Source organism: Oncorhynchus mykiss, chromosome 24, assembly GCF_057628025.1.
Source record: "Oncorhynchus mykiss isolate SJ-2025 chromosome 24, ASM5762802v1, whole genome shotgun sequence".
NCBI classification, from domain to species: Eukaryota; Metazoa; Chordata; class Actinopteri; order Salmoniformes; family Salmonidae; genus Oncorhynchus; species Oncorhynchus mykiss.
The window spans coordinates 13529714-13549033 of NC_143045.1; the positions used below are offsets into that span (position 1 = coordinate 13529714).

At 40.5% G+C, this 19320-nt stretch overlaps 1 protein-coding gene across 2 annotated transcripts; it reads left to right on the forward strand.

Moving 5' to 3' along the window:
- The first annotated feature begins 294 nt into the window (after window positions 1-294).
- zgc:113279 (uncharacterized) lies at window positions 295-18614 on the forward strand. 2 transcript variants are annotated; one of them, XM_021582292.3, is made up of 11 exons: window positions 345-438; window positions 519-738; window positions 1976-2097; window positions 2209-2233; window positions 2782-2828; window positions 2955-3667; window positions 5124-5229; window positions 12650-12796; window positions 13077-13137; window positions 14817-14980; window positions 15903-18614. In XM_021582292.3, the coding sequence occupies exons 2-11, from the start codon at window positions 528-530 to the stop codon at window positions 15918-15920; spliced, it is 1614 nt and encodes a 537-aa protein (XP_021437967.3). In that variant the 5' UTR covers window positions 345-438; window positions 519-527; the 3' UTR covers window positions 15921-18614. The 2 variants fall into 2 exon arrangements, with proteins under 2 accessions (XP_021437966.3, XP_021437967.3); XM_021582291.3 differs by having other exon boundaries at window positions 295-738.
- Window positions 18615-19320: the final 706 nt, after the last annotated feature.

The following is a 19320-nucleotide window of genomic DNA, read 5'->3' on the forward strand; positions in this document are numbered from 1 at the left end:
TGGAGGTGCCTTATTGCTATTATAAACTGGTTACCAATGTAATTAGAGCAGTAAACCCATGGTATTTGGTCTGATATACCACGGCTTTCAGCCAATTCAGGGCTTGAACCACCAAGTATATAAAGTCATACAAATGTGTTGTTTTACAGGGTCAGCCATAGTAGTAAGCTGCCCAAGGAGCAAATTACAGTTAAGTGCCTTGCTCAAGGGCACGTCGACAGATGTCACGTGGTTTATTCAAACCAGGGACTTTTTGGTGAATAGCCCAAAGCTTTAACTGCTATGCTACCTGCCGCCCACTGACCTGAAAAACAGGTGATAAGAGCAATTTAGAATTCGCTCCACCAGGTGCTTTGTGTAGGGCAGGCTACCGCCCCACTGAGGGATTTCAGACAAAACAGACCTTGAACGCGGGTATTTACACTCTATGACTCCCAGGTAAACAGTCTGTTTCAATATCTTGAGAGTTCTCCGTTTGATTTTGTTTCCAACTAATACATTACCCCACTGCTGCAAAGGAGAGCGAGATGCGTGGGCGATATAAAAGTAAGGAGAACGCGGGCAGTGAATGCATCCATGCTTTTGAGGGGAAACGGGACATTGGAAACGGGCTGTTTAGGAGTTACGACTCACCTATGCCAGGAGAACCTGCCAGCTACTCGGAAGGGCCAAATTCCCCAAATGGAGGTCTCCTGACAAGTTTGGTCGACGGGAATGGGCCTTCGACAATGAACTCAGGTCAGCACAATTTAGTGAATGCCTTCCTTGTCTAATCAAATGTCATTATCTAACCAAATATCATAATTTAAGAAGTTGACATGCATACATGTTTTATATCACAACCTTACTGAAAATGAGAATGACCACTTTAATGCGTCAACTTGTGTTGAGTAGTCTACATTAGACTAAAAGGTGCAATACAAAAGCTTTTTGGTAACACCTTACATCCCAACCTGGTCTCAGAGCATGTGTATTATTCTGTACGAAATCCAAGACAGTCCATTTAGTATGATATGTTACGTTTCGTATGGCATGTATTAATTTGTGGATTTAATTTATGAATTACAATTCGTATGATATGTTTCCTAAACTTACAAAATAGTAAGAATTACAATACGTACAATCCGTTACGAATTTGCAAGATACATGATATGTTACGAATTCCAATTTGTTGTGGCTAATGCTCATTTTAGCTAGCTGGCTAGGAGTTAGGATTAAGTTTAGGAGTTTAAAAAAAAAAAAGTTTTTATTTAAACTTTATTTAACTAGCAAGTCAGTTAAGAACAAATTATTATTTACAATGACGGCTTAGGAACAGTGGGTTAACTGCCTTGTTCAGGGGCAGAACAACAGATTTTTACCTTGTCAGCTCAGGGATTCGATCTAGCAACCTGTCGGTTACTGGCCCAGCGCTCTAACCGCTAGGATACCCGCCGCCCCCATTAGCTAAAAGGCTTGTGGTTAGGGGAAGGGCTAGCTTACATGCTAAGTAGGTGCAAATTATATAAAAAAGTAGTAATTATTTGAAAAGTTGCTAATTACGTAAAATGCTAAAGTTGTCAGTGAGGAGATTCGAACACGCAACCTTTGGGTTGCTAGTTACCTGTCTTATGTAACTAATTTGAGTGTCGCCGAAATAAGTTTACTATGTTACGTGTAGTCTATGAGAGCAGGCTGCACATCCAGGTATAAATCTTTATAACTTGTTATAAGCATGTATGAGCTTTCATATTGTCTTACAACAAGCAAGGCTCATACTGTTGGTTGTTCATATACTGTACTGTGCAATCTATAGGATTCATACAGTACATGTGATACATTTTTGTAAATTACATTAAGTCATATTTTAGGCCTTACTTTTTGGAATAAGTCATACATTTTAGGATAATATGATCATCAGATATCATGTTTCTTTTAAGGCTGTCTGAATTCACAAATCAATTGCATTCTGTTGCAATATGGTTTTATTCATCAGGTCCAAAACGCTCCAACTATGACGGTGAGAAAAGGTACCTGGGAGTCAGGGTGAAAATGCCTGTGAGAGACATGCTTAATAAGATTCGCATAGCGAAGGGAATGGACCCCCAAAATATCCAGGTATGACATACTGTATATTCACGGTGGCTAAATTGCTTGGAAGATCATTTCCACATTCCCCAGTCAGATGTTTTGACATATTCACAGTTTATCCTTTACGTCTTTCTACAGGGAAACTGCGGAAAGGCATTGAAAGGTTAGAAAAAAACCTCCTCAAAATTCTATTATGCTTATGTTCTTGGCCTATAACCAAGATTTAACACTTCTGGCTGTCTCCTCAAAAGTGTGTCTTGTTCTGCTCCGGAATTAGGGTTGTTTACCTTCTGCAAACATTAAGAGTCATAAAGTGCTTGGTATTGGGTGAGGCTGATCACACGCGGTTCACATTTATAAAATGTAGTCAAAACTTTACTTAAAGCCTATAGATATAATGCATAATGATGTACACATCAATTAGTAGTAAGCCATACGCATATTTTACATCTTAGTATTGTTTCATAATAATACAGTATATCACAGCCATTTTGAAAAAGAGACTTGTTGGATTCTGATTTCTAACAATACAAGTTAAAACGTGTTACTGATATTTCATCATTACCATATGAACATAAATAACACAAACTGTCACAACAACAATTATGTACTATTACACAAGCATTTATGTTGTGGGTGAGGGCATGCAACAGCAAAGATACTGTCAACTTCATGAAACCTGCTCATCAAAATTCCTTATATTCTTCACAGGAGAGAAGAAACGGGTAAATACCAATAGAGATCGCAGAAGTAGCAAGGTGAGTGATTTACAGTACATTATATGAATAAGCCTACATGTCTTTTCACCAGGTGTGTCTTGCTCTAACGTGGACAGCTCAGCACTCAACACTGCATACTTATTATGTGTGGCCGCTGTGTTACAGAGAAAACAACCTACAAAGAGCCTGGAGGAACTCGCCATAATAGTGGAGGTGTTGGAGGAGGATCTCAAAGCCAGCAAACCATACAGCCAGTCTAACACGTCTGAGTCACCTGATTACAGCCCAGAGCCCAACGTGCAACCATGGAATAGTCCAGAGCAACTCCAGCATAGTCACTCAATGAAGTTCAGTCAGGAAAACAAGATGCCACAACAAGCTACAAACTACTGTATGTCAGAGCTAAAGCTATCCCGCTCTGCACACAATCACAACACTAGTGTTCCTCCGTTGAACTCCCAAGGACGGTGTATCAACGACGAATCCGACAATATGATGCCCAGTCCAGATTCATATATGACTTACTCCCCCAGCAGCACCAGTGAATGTCAAGTGCCATCTCCCCAATATTCGGGCTTTGCTAGCCCCCTGTCCTCCAGCTATGAGTTAGGTCAGGATGGAGGTAGTGACTACCAGGATAGCTTTAGCCCCCAGTGCCAGGATAGCTTTAGCCCCCAGTGCCAGGATAGCTTTAGCCCCCAGTGCCAGGATAGCTTTAGCCCCCAGTGCCAGGATAGCTTTAGCTCACATTGGCTCAGCTACATGGGCCAGAATTGGAACAGCACAGCATACTTCTGGAACCAGCTCCAGAGGGAGGAGAGCTTACTGACGGTGGTCTCTGACACAGAGGTTCTGGCCACAGACAGGAACGGAAGGACGTAAGTTGGAATCACACTTGATATTTTAGCCTTTTCGTATTACTGAGCCTTGCTGAGCTGTAGCCTGGTCTTGTTAGGCATCCACCAGAGAAACTAGCACAGTGCGGTTCAGGTCGGCACAATAGTGTGAAAAGGGTACATGTGTCTGATACTGTATCAGTGCTTGCAGACAGTGCTAGTACATCGTAGATACACCAACTGTTGATTTACATTGTATACCCCGGGAGGCTATAGCAGTATAATAATAAACTGTAATGTTATGGAGTTTCAGACAGAAATGTGAGATGGTATCACTCAGTTTGTCACTAAAGGCAGTGTACAGAGCCTGTATGTGACAGTATGGTGAATGGATGCTTTGTAGTAATTTAATGAGATCTTTATTGTCCTAAGATAAACAGTAACCTGTTACAGACATATTCGTTTTCCTACAATAATTCACAAACACCCAAATTATGCCAAGACATACTGAGGGTATCTAATAGGCAGCAGTTAAGTGTTAGTGTTGTTACGTTCCCCAGCAAGAAAACCAAAAATTGTCGCTCAAACAGAAGGGGGAACTAGCAAAGAGTCATTGACTATTGGTGGGGTTTTAGGACAACAACTGGGACCTAAAACACTCCCACTAAATTTGCCCAAGAGGCAAACAAAAGAAAACCCCACACCAAACTTAAAGACAGGAAGCAAACCAAAAAGTGGAGCAAAACGAAAACATGGAAGGTCAGATAAAGGATAGTTTGTCTAGAAATCAAATGGGGAAAGCCAACTAAAGGTGTTAACCCACCACATCTCTCAAGACAACTGGAGCACTGGGCCAGCCACTCTAAATATCACCTGGAACAGCACCGGTGAAACACCTTCCGACTAAGGAGATGGACAAGCCAGCACAGGTGTAACACATACGGACTAACGAGGTGACACCAATCGATGTGCCCCACGTGCTAACGTCCAACCTCAAAATATAAATGGAAAATCCTGGAACAGTGTTCCGAAGAAATTTCCTCATAAAGTACAATACCATCATGACTCATGGGGCGTTGTCTGAAATTGCACAAAAAGTAAACAATGACTGAAAATCCATGACCAATGTTGATATAGGAGGACAATAGACAAATAATTGTTTGAATGGCTGACTTTAGTGACAAACACAGCAAGAGGTATCTATCTAATATACATTTTGCTGTGAAATGTCATGTTCTTGATATAATTGATCATTTAAAAAATGTATTATTACTTTCAAGCTACCACTGATTCAAATCAGACTCGCATGAATTATCATTGGCCAGCCACAGAACAAAACAAAATTCCCACATTGTTGATGTACGATTGACATGCTGCTATGTATCATCCATTACATTCATGTTAAAATGTAATTTAATGCATTCATGTTGTTAACCATTCAAACTCAGTGACATTTATGTGAGTACACTATAAATACGTTTATTGCTTCTTTCTTTAGAGCTCTCCACAGAGTTGTGGGTCAAGGCAAGAGGGCCCTGGGATATGTGATTGCCAAAAGGATGGCAGCTCTGAATAGGCTGGATGTCAAAGACTCAGAGGGAAAGGTAAATCAAATGAAAAATATAGCATGACTTAAATAGTTTTCTGGTTGTTCAGATTCATTCAGACGTTCAGATAACTTTGAAGCAACTGTATACTACTGCTGAGCTTTTTGAGGTTGGTTCGGTTTCTGTTAGTTTATTAAAAAATAATCACGGTTTTCGATTTCAATGTACTTTTTTAGTTTAGACATTAAATGCACTATGCATTATGTGGGTTGAATGCTTTAACACAGAATAAAATAATGAATAAAATACCCATTATGGTAGTGGCTGCCCATTTACTGCTTATCACTTATTATTAACCCTCGTTTATTCACATTACTTTAATAAAATATTTGTTTTATTTGACTTTATTATGAAATTCCAAGTCATAATTTCATCTCTATAGAGCTGCTGCCTACGCTGTCTGACAAAATCACTTTTTTAGTAGTTTTTCAAAGTAAATAAGGCATACTTTCATGACTGGTGAATATCAACTATCAATCGCTTAGATCATATATTTTCAGCTAGAGATACAGTGCATTCGGAAAGTATTCAGACCCCTTGATTCAATCTACACACTATACCCCATAATGACAAAGCTGGACAAAGATTGTTTCTTTAGTGAGTCAGATGCGAAGGATATAATGTTGCTCCCAGACAAGGCTCAAATCCCCGTCATTCACATGAAGAAAAGGAAATACTAAGTGCGCAGATCAGCGTGCCTTGTGAGAATTTGTTGCCTAGTGGTTAACCCGCCTCTACCGTCCGATCTATTAGCCAACATGCAATCACTGGAGAATAAACTGGATGAGCTCCGTACAAGACTATCCTACCAAAAACGGTAATATCTTATGTTTCACCGAGTCATGGGTTTTCCAAGCGTTGGCAGGACAGAACAGCTACATCCGGTAAGACGAGGGGTGGGGGTGTGTGTCTATTTGTCAATAACAGCTGGTGCACAATGTCTAATATTAAGGTAGTCTTGAGGTATTGCTTGCTTGAGGTAGAGTACCTCATGATAAGCTGAAGACCACACTATCTACCAAGAGTTTTCATCTATATTTTTCATAGCCGTCTATTTACCACCACAAACCGACTCTGGAACTAAGACTGCACTAAACGAGCTGTATAAGGCCATAAGCAAACAAGAGAATGCTCATCCAGAAGCGGCACTCCTAGTGGCCGGGGACTTTAATGCAGGCAAACCTAAATACGTTTGACCTCATTTCTACCAGCATGTCACATGTGCAACCAGAGGGGAAACAATTCTAGACCACCTTTACTCCACACACAGAGACGTGTACAAAGCTCTCCCTCGCCCTCCATTTCGAAAATCTGACCATAATTGTATCCTCCTGATTCCTGCTTACAAGCAAAAACTAAAGCAGGAAGTACCAGTGACTCCCTCAATACTGAAGTGGTAAGATTACACGGATGCTATGCTACAGGACTGTTTTGCTGTCACAGACTGGAAAATGTTCCGGGATTCATCCAATGGCATTGAGGAGTATACCACCTCAGTCAGCGGCTTCGTCAATAAGTGCATCGACGATGTGGTCCCCACAGTGAATGTACGTACATACCCCAACCAGAAGCAATGGATTTCAGGTAACATCCGCACTGAGCTAAAAGCTAGAGCTGCCACTTTCAAGGAGCGGGACACTAATCCGGACACTTTTAAGAACTCCTGCTATGCCCTCAGACAAACCATCAAAAAAGTGTCAATACAGGACTAAGATTGAATCCTACTACACAGGCTCTGATGCTCGTTGGCTGTGGCAGGGCTTGCAAACTATTACGGACTACAAAGGGAAAACTAGCCGCGAGCTGCCCAGTGACGTGAGCCTACCAGACAGGCTAAATGCCTTTTATGCTCGCTTCAAGGCAAGCAACACTGAAGAGTGCATAAAAGCATCAGCTGTTCTGGATGACTGAGTGATCACGTTCTCCGTAGCCGATGTGAGCAAGACCTTATCTGGATGTGTACTCAGAGCATGCGCGGACCCACTGGCGCCGCCCGTAGCACTCACGTCAGTAGTCATGAAGTGCTTTGAAAGGCTGGTCATGGCTCACATCAGCACCATCATTCCGTAAACCCTAGACTCACTCCAATTTGCATACAGCCCCAACAGATCAACAGATTCTGAAATCTCAATCACACTACACACAAAAGGAATGCTGTTCATTGAGTACAGCTCAGCGTTCAACACCATAATGCCCACAGAGCTAATCACTAAGCTAAGGACCCTGGGACTAAACACTTTCCTCTGCAACTGGATCCTGGACTTCCTGACAGGCTGCCCCCAGGTGGTAAGGGTAGGCAACAATACATCTGCCACGCTGATCCTCAACATGGGGGCCTCTCAGGAGTGTGTGCTTAGTCCCCTTCTGTACTCCCATTTCCCCCACAACTCTGTGGCCAAGCATGACTCCAACACTATCATTAAGTTTGCTGACGACACAACGGTGGTAGGCCTGATCACTGACAACGATGAGATAGCCTGTAGGGAGGTCAGAGACCTTGCAGTGTAGTGCCAGGACAACAAACTCTCCCTCAACGTGAGCAAGACAAAGGAGATGATTGTGGACTACAGGAAGGCCGGACACGCACCCATTCACACCGATAGGGCTGTAGTGGAGCCGGTCGAGAGTTTCAAGTTCCTTGGTGTCCACACCACCAACAAACTATCATGGTCCAAGAAAGTCATAAAGAGGGCACGACAATGCCTTTTCCCCCTCAGGAGACTGAAAAGTTTTGACATAGATCCCCAGATCCTCAAAAGGTTCTACAGCTGCACCATCGAGAGCATCCTGACCGGTTGCATCACCACCTGGTATGGCAACTGCTCGGCATCCGACCGTAAGGCACTACAGAGGGTAATGTGTACAGCCTAGTACATCCCTGGGGCCAAGCATCTTGCCATCCAGGACCTAATATAATAGGCGGTGTCAGAGGAAGGCCCAAAATATTGTCAAAGACTCCAGTCACCCAAGTCATAGACTGCTCTCTCTGCTACCGCACGGCAAGCGGTACTGGTACGCCAATTCTAGGTCCAAAAGGCTCCTTAACAGATTCTACCCCCAAGCCATAAGACTGCTGAACAATTATTCAAATTGCCACCCGGACTATTTGCTTAGCCCCGTTTATTATCTATACAGTCATTTTTACCCCTACCTAAATGTACAAATGACCTCGACTGTTATTTTATTGTTGCTTTTTATTATTATTTTGACTTTGTTTATTTTGTAAATATTTTCTTAACTGCATTGTTGCTTAATGGCTTGTAAGTAAGTATTTCACGGTAAGGTCTTGACCTGGTGTATTTGGCGCATGTGACAAATAAAATTTGATTTGAAGGACATTCAGAAACTTGTCCTAAAGCCACTCCTGCGTTGTCTTGGCTGTGTGCTTAGGGTCGTTGTCCTGTTTGAAGATGAACCTTTTCTCCAGGCTGATGTCCTGAGCGCTCTGGAGCAGGCTTTCATCAAGGATCTCTCTGTACTTTGCCCCGTTCATCTTTCCCTCGTTCCTGACTAGTTTCCCAGTCCCTGCCGCTGAAAAACACCCCCACAGCATAATGCTGCCACCACCATGTTTCAGCGTAGGGACTCTGGAGCTCTGTCAGAGTGCCCATCAGGTTCTTCGTCTCTTCCCTGACCAAGGCCGTTCTCCCCCGATTGTTCAGTTTGTCCGGGCAACCAGCTCTAGTAAGAGTCTTGGTGGTTCCAAACTTCGTCCATTTAAAAATGCTGTAGGCCACTGTGTTCTTGGGAACCTTTGCAAAAAAATTGAATAACCTGTTTTCGCTTTGTCATTATGGGGTATTGTGTATAGATTGATGTGGAAAATGTTTTCTTTAATCCATTTTAGAATAAGGCTGTAACATAATAAAATGTTTAAAAATGGAAGGGGTCGGAATGCATTGTACCTCTCGGTCCCTCTTGTGCGTTCTCTCTTATTTCCGTGTCTGCTCCGAACAGACCAGACAAGCTGGCGCTCTACATCTCACAGTTCGGGCTTGATCTGATTTGTCTCTACAGAAACTGCACATCGAGCTAACAGAAAAAAACTGATCAAAATGGAATTCAAATAATTGAACCGACGTCAGTCAATTAGTTGTTTTATAAACTGAAAAATTGCAGAAATGTAATCACTCAGCACCACTTATTGCTCAGCACTACTGTATGCAATCAGTGATAAAGCTCAAATAGCTTGAGCTACGTCAGGATTGCTGCCCAATCAAAACATAAGACGGTCAAAGAGTTGATTACAGGATTGCCATGTTTGTAGTTTTCCGTCCAAATTGAGCTACTTTGAAAACTATGTTGCGGGTGAAAATGTATTGGTTGCAGGTCGCTGTGTTTTGGGCTACTTCTAAATTGGACCGGGGTTGCCGTGGCATTTCTCTTTAAAATAAATATATATATATATTTTGCTGAGCAGGTTGTTACTGAGTGATTGAATGGTGGAGAGGGCCAGAGGGGTGTGTGTGCGTTGAGAGCACTAGTGTGCTGCAGTTGAGTCAAGGAGCCAGAGCTGAATTTCGGGAGGTAGGCTATATACAGTGCCTTGCGAAAGTATTCGGCCCCCTTGAACTTTGCGACCTTTTGCCACATTTCAGGCTTCTAACATAAAGATATAAAACTGTATTTTTTTGTGAAGAATCAACAACAAGTGGGACACAATCATGAAGTGGAACGACATTTATTGGATATTTCAAACTTTTTTAACAAATCAAAAACTGAAAAATTGGGCGTGCAAAATTATTCAGCCCCCTTAAGGTAATACTTTGTAGCGCCACCTTTTGCTGCGATTTCAGCTAAAAGTCGCTTGGGGTATGTCTCTATCAGTTTTGCACATCGAGAGACTGAAATTTTTTCCCATTCCTCCTTGCAAAACAGCTCGAGCTCAGTGAGGTTGGATGGAGAGCATTTGTGAACAGCAGTTTTCAGTTCTTTCCACAGATTCTCGATTGGATTCAGGTCTGGACTTTTACTTGGCCATTCTAACACCTGGATATGTTTATTTTTGAACCATTCCATTGTAGATTTTGCCTTATGTTTTGGATCATTGTCTTGTTGGAAGACAAATCTCCGTCCCAGTCTCAGGTCTTTTGCAGACTCCATCAGGTTTTCTTCCAGAATGGTCCTATTTGGCTCCATCCATCTTCCCATCAATTTTAACCATCTTCCCTGTCCCTGCTGAAGAAAAGCAGGCCCAAACCATGATGCTGCCACCACCATGTTTGACAGTGGGGATGGTGTGTTCAGCTGTGTTGCTTTTACGCCAAACATAACGTTTTGCATTGTTGCCAAAAAGTTCCATTTTGGTTTCATCTGACCAGAGCACCTTCTTCCACATGTTTGGTATGTCTCCCAGGTGGCTTGTGGCAAACTTTAAACGACACTTTTTATGGATATCTTTAAGAAATGGCTTTCTTCTTGCCACTCTTCCATAAAGGCCAGATTTGTGCAATATACGACTGATTGTTGTCCTATGGACAGAGTCTCCCACCTCAGCTGTAGATCTCTGCAGTTCATCCAGAGTGATCATGGGCCTCTTGGCTGCATCTCTGATCAGTCTTCTCCTTGTATGAGCTGAAAGTTTAGAGGGACGGCCAGGTCTTGGTAGATTTGCAGTGATCTGATACTCCTTCCATTTCAATATTATCGCTTGCAGAGTGCTCCTTGGGATGTTTAAAGCTTGGGAAATATTTTTGTATCCAAATCCGGCTTTAAACTTCTTCACAACAGTATCTCGGACCTGCCTGGTGTGTTCCTTGTTCTTCATGATGCTCTCTGCGCTTTTAACAGACCTCTGAGACTATCACAGTGCAGGTGCATTTATACGTAGACTTGATTACACACAGGTGGATTGTATTTATCAGCATTAGTCATTTAGGTCAACATTGCATCATTCAGAGATCCTCACTGAACTTCTGGAGAGAGTTTGCTGCACTGAAAGTAAAGGGGCTGAATAATTTTGCACGCCCAATTTTTCAGTTTTTGATTTGTTAAAAAAGTCTGAAATATCCAATAAATGTTGTTCCACTTCATGATTGTGTCCCACTTGTTGTTGATTCTTCACAAAAAAATACAGTTTTATATCTTTATGTTTGAAGCCTGAAATGTGGCAAAAGGTCGCAAAGTTCAAGGGGGCCGAATACTTTCGCAAGGCACTGTAGATTAGTCATTATGGAGACCCCTTTTTCCATGGAACAGATTAACGTGCTAGAACTGATATAACGGTGACAAAGCAGTGGAAAATGGCTGTAGGTGAGAGATGAGAACTCTCTTGGTAGATAGTGTGGTCTACAGCTTATCATGAGATATTCTACCTCAAGTGAGCAATACCTCAAGACTTCTTTAATATTAGACATCACGCACCAGCAGTTATTGACAAGTAGAGACACACCCCTGCCCCTCGTCAGATGTAGCTACTCTGTCCTGCCGATACACGGAGAAGCCAGCCAGCTCTATATTATCAGTGTCGTCGTTCAGCCACGTTTCGGTGAACATAAGTTATTACAGTTTTTAATATCCAGTTGGTAGGATAGTCTTAATCGTAGATCTTCCAGTTTGTTTTCCAATGATTGCACATTGGCCAAATATACCAAGCGTAGTTGTGGTTTACCTACTCGTCAGCAAATTCTTACAAGGCACCCCGCCCTCCTCCCCCTTTTCTCCATATTTTCTTCACGCTGATAACGTGGATTTGGGCCTTGTCTCGACAAAGCAGTATATCCTTTGTGTCAGACTCATTAAATAAAAAATATTTTGTCCAGGTTGAGGTGAGTAATCGCTGTTCTGATGTACAGAAGCTCTTTTCGGTCTTAAGAGATAGTAGCAGCAACATTATTATGTACAAAATGAGTTGCAAACAATGCAAAAAAAAAAGTACAAGAATTGCACAGTTGTTTAGGAGCCCGTAAAACAGCAGCCATCCCCTTCGGCACATTATGTATTAACCAGTTTATAATAGCAATAAGGCTCCTCGGGTTTTTGGTATATGGCCAATATACCATGGCTAAGAACAGTCCAAAGAACAGCCCTTAGCCTTGGTATATTGGCCATATACCACACCTCTTAGGGCCTTTAATCATAGCAGTCAAAACAATTTAAATCGACATCTGTTGATGGAAAATAATCTGGAGAGTTTAATAAAGGCAATTTATTTTCTCTTGCAACATTCTTAAACTTGCAAGAATTATTATTTTGATGGAAAAACGAATTTAGCTTCTTAGCCTAAAAATGACGTAGATATTTCCTCTTAATTCGCTGAATAAAGGGTTTCATTGATAAATGTGGCAACTCCTCCATTGCTGAAAATAAATGGGTTCGTTTTTAGGCCTTGTGGGCGGGTTTTCTGAGATCTTTGGTTTAAAATGTTTAGCTCAACCTGGCAATGCTGGTGGATTAAGCCCCTGACTTCTGTTCCCAGACTGCACTTCACCTGGCTGCCCAAAAGAACCAACACCTGATGGTGGCTGATCTGATTCACCTTGGTGCCTGTGTGAACGAGAAGGACAGGAGTGGAAAGACATGCCTGCACCTCAGTGTCGAGAATGGATACATTCGAGTTCTGGAGGTAAATATAGCCATCTGACTTGCAATACTGACAGGCCAAACCTGTTCTGTGAGCTGAGCTCATTAAAGGATAGCTTCAAATAGTATTTGAAGTATTTTTAGGAGGTACTTTAAAAGTTTAATTTGAACGTGCTACCCTGTCATTATGATTCCTGTAATTCTACTGCATCACCTTCACAACCCAGTATGTCAGGTTTGGTTTGTTCCCTCAATTAAATTGATACCCTGGACCTCAATAAGATCTTATGGTGTCTAATAGCATACATATTTCCTCCTTTTAGGTTCTGAAAAATTTGATGAAAGAAGGGATTTATGTAGATGTCGAAGCTACAGATAATTATGGTATGTTTGGCTTTCTTGTTCTATTCAGAGCCTTCCGTTTTAAAAAACTCTTAATGTAAGTCTTATATTTAAAGCTGCAATATGTAACTTTTTGAGTGAGTTATAGATCTTTCATTCTCATTGAAAGCAAGCCTAAGAAATGGTTGATCTGTTCTATGTGCTCTATTTCTGTGCTTCCCGTTCTTAAGTGTAGTTTTTGCATCTTTTACTTTGGGTTTTGTACGCCTGCTTCAAACAGCTGATAAGACAATATTTTGTGTTTGAGAATATATTTCAGAGGTTTAGATGGTACAATTGCTTGTTTTGTTACATAAACTGAAATGAAGCTAAATTATTCGAATTTTAGCAACCATGGAATGGCGGAGTGAATTCTGCATATTGGACCTTTTTTAAAATGATAGTTCACTCCAAAATGAACGTTTGTCATATGATTCAGACCTCAAAAGTACTCAAATGTCAAGATGAATCCACATCCCACGGCATTAGTTGTGCAGATTGAGCTATATGCCTCAACCACAAATGAATGGGAAAGATGAGCACAGAATAAAATCATCTTTTATATTTTCCATTCATTTGGGACTGAGGCATATAGCTGGATCTACACAATGTCCTGGAAGATGGAATTATCTTAACAAAAGACCACTTTTGAGGTATGAAAACATTTAGTTTAGAATGAACTGTCCCTTTAGGAATGCTCATTCAATATACTACCTGAGGGGTCAACAAGGAACAGTAATGCTAGCCTATTCAGCTGGTTATATTCACATCAAAAAAGTTGATGATTTTAGATTTACAGTATATACAGTGCCTTCAGAAAGTATTCACCCCCCTTGACTTATTACATATTTTGTCACCCATCTACACACAATACCCCGTAATGACAAGGTGAAAACATGTTTTTAGAATTTTTTGCAAATGAGTCAGTACATGTTAGAATGACCTTTGGCAGCAATTATAGCTGTTAGACTTTCTCTGTAAGTCTCTTAAGAGCTTTGCACACCTGGATTGTACAATATATATACCCAATGTTCTTTTCAAAATGTGTAAAACTCTGTCAAATTGGTTGTTGATTTTCATGTTTTCCAATAGATTTTCAAGCAGATTTAAATCAAAACTGTAACTCGGCCTCTCAGGAGCATTCACTGTCTCTGAAATCCCTGAGCAGTTTCATTCTTCTCCGGGCAACAGAGTTAGGAAGGACGCCTGTGTCTTTGTAGTGACTGGGTGTATTGATACACCATCCAAAGTGTAATTAATAACTTAATAATAATGTCTGCTTTTGTTTATTTTTACCCATCTACCAAAAGGTGCCCTTCTTTGCGAGGTATTGGAAAACCTCCCTCAAGACATTTTAGCTTTCAATTTGTAAATAATTAGCAAAAATGTCCCCAAATATTGTTCCACTTTGACTTTATCGGGTATTGTGTGTAAGCCAGTCACAAACAATCTCAATTTAATACATTTAGAATTCAGGCTGTAAAATGTGGAAAAAGTCAAGTGGTGTGAATACTTTCTGAAGGCATTGTACATTGAAAAATCCACGACCACAATGTCATTGTCATAACCCATGTTTCATACAGTGGTAAATTCCCCTTTGCCTTACATACTTTGATAGGTTTTGGGTGGTTGGTCTTATTCTACAATGCCTCATGTCTGTGCTTGGTGTGTATTGCGGTCAGGACTCAGTGTGTTTCAGTGTGCAGCAGTGGCTCTGAACGTCACCGTGCGAGAGCTGGAGAGAAGTGTGACACCTAGTCAGATGAGACTCCACACACTGCGCAAGGAGCAGATGATGGAGACACTGGGGTGTCTGCTGCAAATGGGAAGCTACCATCACACTCTGGTCAGAGTCTCCCTATAATATAGGCGGCTAAAGTTTTCCATTTGGAAGTCATAATGTGTTTATTTAAGTTACTAAGCAAAGAATGTGTTAAGTTTGAACGAATCCACACAAATATACAGATACTGGAGTACTTCAATAACCATTCATGCTCTGTTTGCTTGACAGAGTTAAGCCTTGAAGTGCAGGAGATTAAAATGCTGTCAACTACTCTCCCTCAGGATAATCAATCAAATGTATTTTAAAAAACCCAGCCTAAAACCCCAAAGAGCACGGTGGCTAGTAAAAACTCCTTAGAAAGGCAGGAACCTAGGAAGAAACCTATAGAGGAACCAGGCTCTGAGGGGTGGCCAGTCCTCTTCTGGCTGTGCCGGGTGGAGATTATAACAGAACATGGCCAAGATGTTCAAATGTTCATAAATGACCAGCATGGTCAAATAATAATAATCACAGTGGTTGTAGAGGGTGCAACTGGTCAGCACCTCAGGAGTAAATGTCAGTTGGCTTTTCATAGCCGATCATTCAGAGTTAAAGACAGCAGGTGCTGGGAGAATGTGGGGGGAGAATGCAAACAAAGTGGAAGCAAAATGGAGTCCTACAAGTTCATGCAAGGAGTGGTCTCCTGACCCAGTAACGTGAGCTACTTAACTTGTTCAGTATTTTTCATATGATTTCCAAGGGGGATTATAGACAAAAATAGGCCTTATTTATAGTACTGTACATTTTAGTTTGTCTTTGTTTCACGCTGTTTTATTGCACACACAAATGTAAATGTCATTTCTTGCTGTACTAAAATAGTGTTTTTGATGTATCAAACACAGTTTGATTTGGTTACAGTTTGATTTAAAAGGGTCCTTGAGGAAATGAATAGTTTCCAGAATCTATTAGATTTATGGTTCTAATTTGGTGTTTATCTCTTTCTTAGGGGAACTACGTGACTTAGATGGTGTCCATCCACACAGCTGTTCCTTATGAAATTATGTGTGCATCTGCCAAGCAAGGCATGCCAGAGAACTGACAGTTAATGTTTCTGAGTTGTTACAAGCTTGAACTTGTCTTGGAGTAAGGCCAATGTGGTTTAGAAAGCCTTTAATTACCTATCTCTTTGTTACGTGGCTTTAAAGTGAGAGGCTTTCTTCAAGGCAAGGTACAAGTCTTATGTAAAGCATCCAAGGTTTTATGTAAGCTGAAACACAATTGTAAATTGAGTGTTTTTGTGGCTTGCGTTAAGACTTTGGTTGCACATTAGCTGGTTTCTGTGAAACTTCCACTGTTTGTTACATTAAAGTAGCAAAATGTTAATGCAAGTTAAGCTCAATTTTATTTGGTGAATGTGTTATTGGTGTTGTATGTAATACAACAAGGGAGTCAAATTCTTTCATACTCACATCTTGGAGGGAAAGTGATAATGTTCAAAGCAGCTAGTTTGGCCGGAAAGTAGACACCGAGTCGCCAACATGTTGTTACACGGTTGAAAAGTTTATTGTATGGGTGTGTGCGTCTGTGTGTGTATATTTTTATTCTGTAATGAATACCAAGGTTATCAACAATATTCTTATATGTGTATAGGCCTATATGTTGAATGTACGTTAAAGGTGAAATCCATAAGTTGGTCTCAGCCGATGGAGAGGGTCATTGCAAGTGCAAAACAAAATAAGTAGGGGAGCAGGCACATTCATTGGCTTAAATCAAACCACATTGTACTTTGTGACATTTCCACAGGAGACAAAGAATTTGTCATTTTACTGCTTTGTTATACATTTTTGTCTGGTGTCGCGTTTATATTACCAAGATGGTCATCTCGTTCCAGACACATTCAAGGCTTGTGGTAATGTGTGTGGTTACAGGTTTTTGAAATTTGTAGTGAAGTGTCATTTTAAAAAATATATATCTTAAAGACATTCACAAAATCTAATTTACTATGAAGCAAAAAGGTTGCTCTTTATTTCACACAGTAAGTCGGCATTGCTCTTTTTGTATTGATGACAGTACGTTCAGAGGGCGGTCAGGTGAACTGGTCCACTAGTACAACCGTGAATCTCTGATCTTTGTTGTTTCTATGGTAGCGCTTGGGTGTTAACCCTGAATTCTTTGACTAAATCCTTTGGCATTTTATAATCCCATTAATATGCTGGCTGTATATCGCATACTTTTGATACGATAGCATTTTATTAGTCCCTGAAAGGACCTCATTTCTTCACTTAAAAATATTTGGTGGTTTGCATGGTGTTGTTTTTGTAAGTAATGGTTGTGATGTAGCTGGCTTCATTTCAGCTCCAACTATTTAAAGCAGTTTTTATGTGCACTTTTTTTCTCATAGTTGTTAGTCATTTTTATTACACATAGTAGTATGAATTTGTAGTGGTGTAGTATTGTATTTGACATGCATTTTTAAAGTTTTATGGTAGGACTAGTAGTAATTGTAGTGTTGTGTGGCTGCAGTAGCAATGTAGCTGTGGCTGCAACGGCAATCATAGGAGTTGTGGTAGAAGTAGTGAAAGATGTGGCGCAAAGAGAGTAGGAGCAGTACTGGCTGGTACTTTTAGTAGGAGTTGTATGGCCTTGGTTCACAGCATTTATATGAAGTTCATGAAAATGCTTTATTTGTTTCTATTATGGTTTTGTTATTGTTTCGTAAATGTAGCGCTTTAACAGGGGCTGAATTGGGACTATGTAGGTGGTGGAAATGTCCCTGATTTCTATGGAATGTATTCAATTTCGACTATCCTGTCTACTAACATTTGGTGATAGAGCTCAACAATCCCCAATTCAACCCCTGGCATGAATATACAGATGTAGGATCTTAATTCGACCCAGTTTGCTACAGCAGGAAAATAGTCCTGCATCAACAGGAAATGGGAATTATGATGTGGATTATAATTAATGGAAATGTATGAAGGGATACGTTATTTATAAGGACAAATGTCAAAGTATAAAGGACAAACTTCAGAATCCTTTTTAAACCTAAATACACAACACAATTTAACAAATGAAGATCCTACACCTGTAAAGTAACTATTTTATCCCACTATAAAGGGAATATTATCTGTAATCTGGTGTTTGGTATGTAATGTTTTATATGTATTTGTATACATTGATCAATATAATGGAAACATGTTTTTTTGAATGAGATATGCACAACTCAGACCTTTTGGAATTGATTGGAGATTTTCAAACTGAAATAATCAAGATAAACACACAGATCTCAGGTTAGGATTCAGCTAACCTCGTCCCCAGGCTCCGGGTCAACAGAGAGAGCGGGCTGGGGATGAGAATAGGATTCAGTAGCAATTGTCAGGCTAATATAGCCATCCATGTTCATTATTTCTGTATTTGTGTGCAATTCTAATTTAGACTGGTTGTCTTGAGGCTTTGTTGATCAACGAATAAGCTGGAAACTGATAGGAATGCAAGCAGCTATACATTTGTTTTAATCTTGCTGGAGGAGGATTGTTGAACAAATGATAGGCTGTCACTCACATCTTTGGGTTTAGTGATGCCTGAGTGTATAAGATGTTTCTGGTGGTGCACTGTTCCTGAATGGCTACATAGCTGTTGCACAGCCACTTTATTAAGTTGATTCATGTATACCACTTTCCCATGACCTTTATTAAAGATTAAAAGCAATTTTACCTGAGGCCTTCACCTTGTTTCAGTCTGATTACAATGTTCCAACATGATCTCGCAAGCTTACATTTTCATTCACGCAACCTGGTCTCAGAATTTCGTATGATTCTGTATGTAAATCCAAGACACTCCATTTAGTATGAAATGTTAGGTTTCGTATGGTATGTATTAATATGTTGATCTCCGTCACCCATTTCGAATGACATTACAATTCATATTATATGTTAAATTTGCAAAACGTACAATACGAAACTAACAAGTGTCTCAGATTTATTAACAGAATGATATGAAATGCTCTGAGACCAAGTTGTAACCAGGTGCCTTGACATTATTCACCATGCAGCTGACTGTAAAGGCACTTAAATAGGTCCATAATCACCTGTAGGTTTTGTCAGAGCATGTCAGGCTCCCAAGTAGCACAGTGGTCTAAGGCACTGCCTCTCAGTGCTAGAGGTGTCACTACAGACCCCCTGGTTCAAATCACAACTGTCTGTGATTGGGAATCCCATAGTGGGATGTTGTAGGCTGTCATTGTAAATAATAATTAGTTCTTAACTGACTTTCCTAGTTAAATAAATGTTAATAACACAAATGTCTGTACCAGAATAGCTGCATAAACTCAATGCAGTCATCTGGGAATTGGACTCCTAATAATTTATATTGTATGTCTACCACCTTAAATCTGAAAAATATATTCTCTGGAATATGACTTGTTC

Excerpts from the sequence above, each read along its gene's own strand:
- zgc:113279 (XM_021582291.3), top strand. The coding sequence starts at position 528 with ATGCGTGGGCGATATAAAAGTAAGGAGAACGCGGGCAGTGAATGCATC. Across the intron at positions 739-1,975 it reads GCCTTCGACAATGAACTCAG|GTCCAAAACGCTCCAACTAT; the intron begins GTCAGCACAATT and ends TTTATTCATCAG. Across the intron at positions 5,230-12,649 it reads TCAAAGACTCAGAGGGAAAG|ACTGCACTTCACCTGGCTGC; the intron begins GTAAATCAAATG and ends TTCTGTTCCCAG.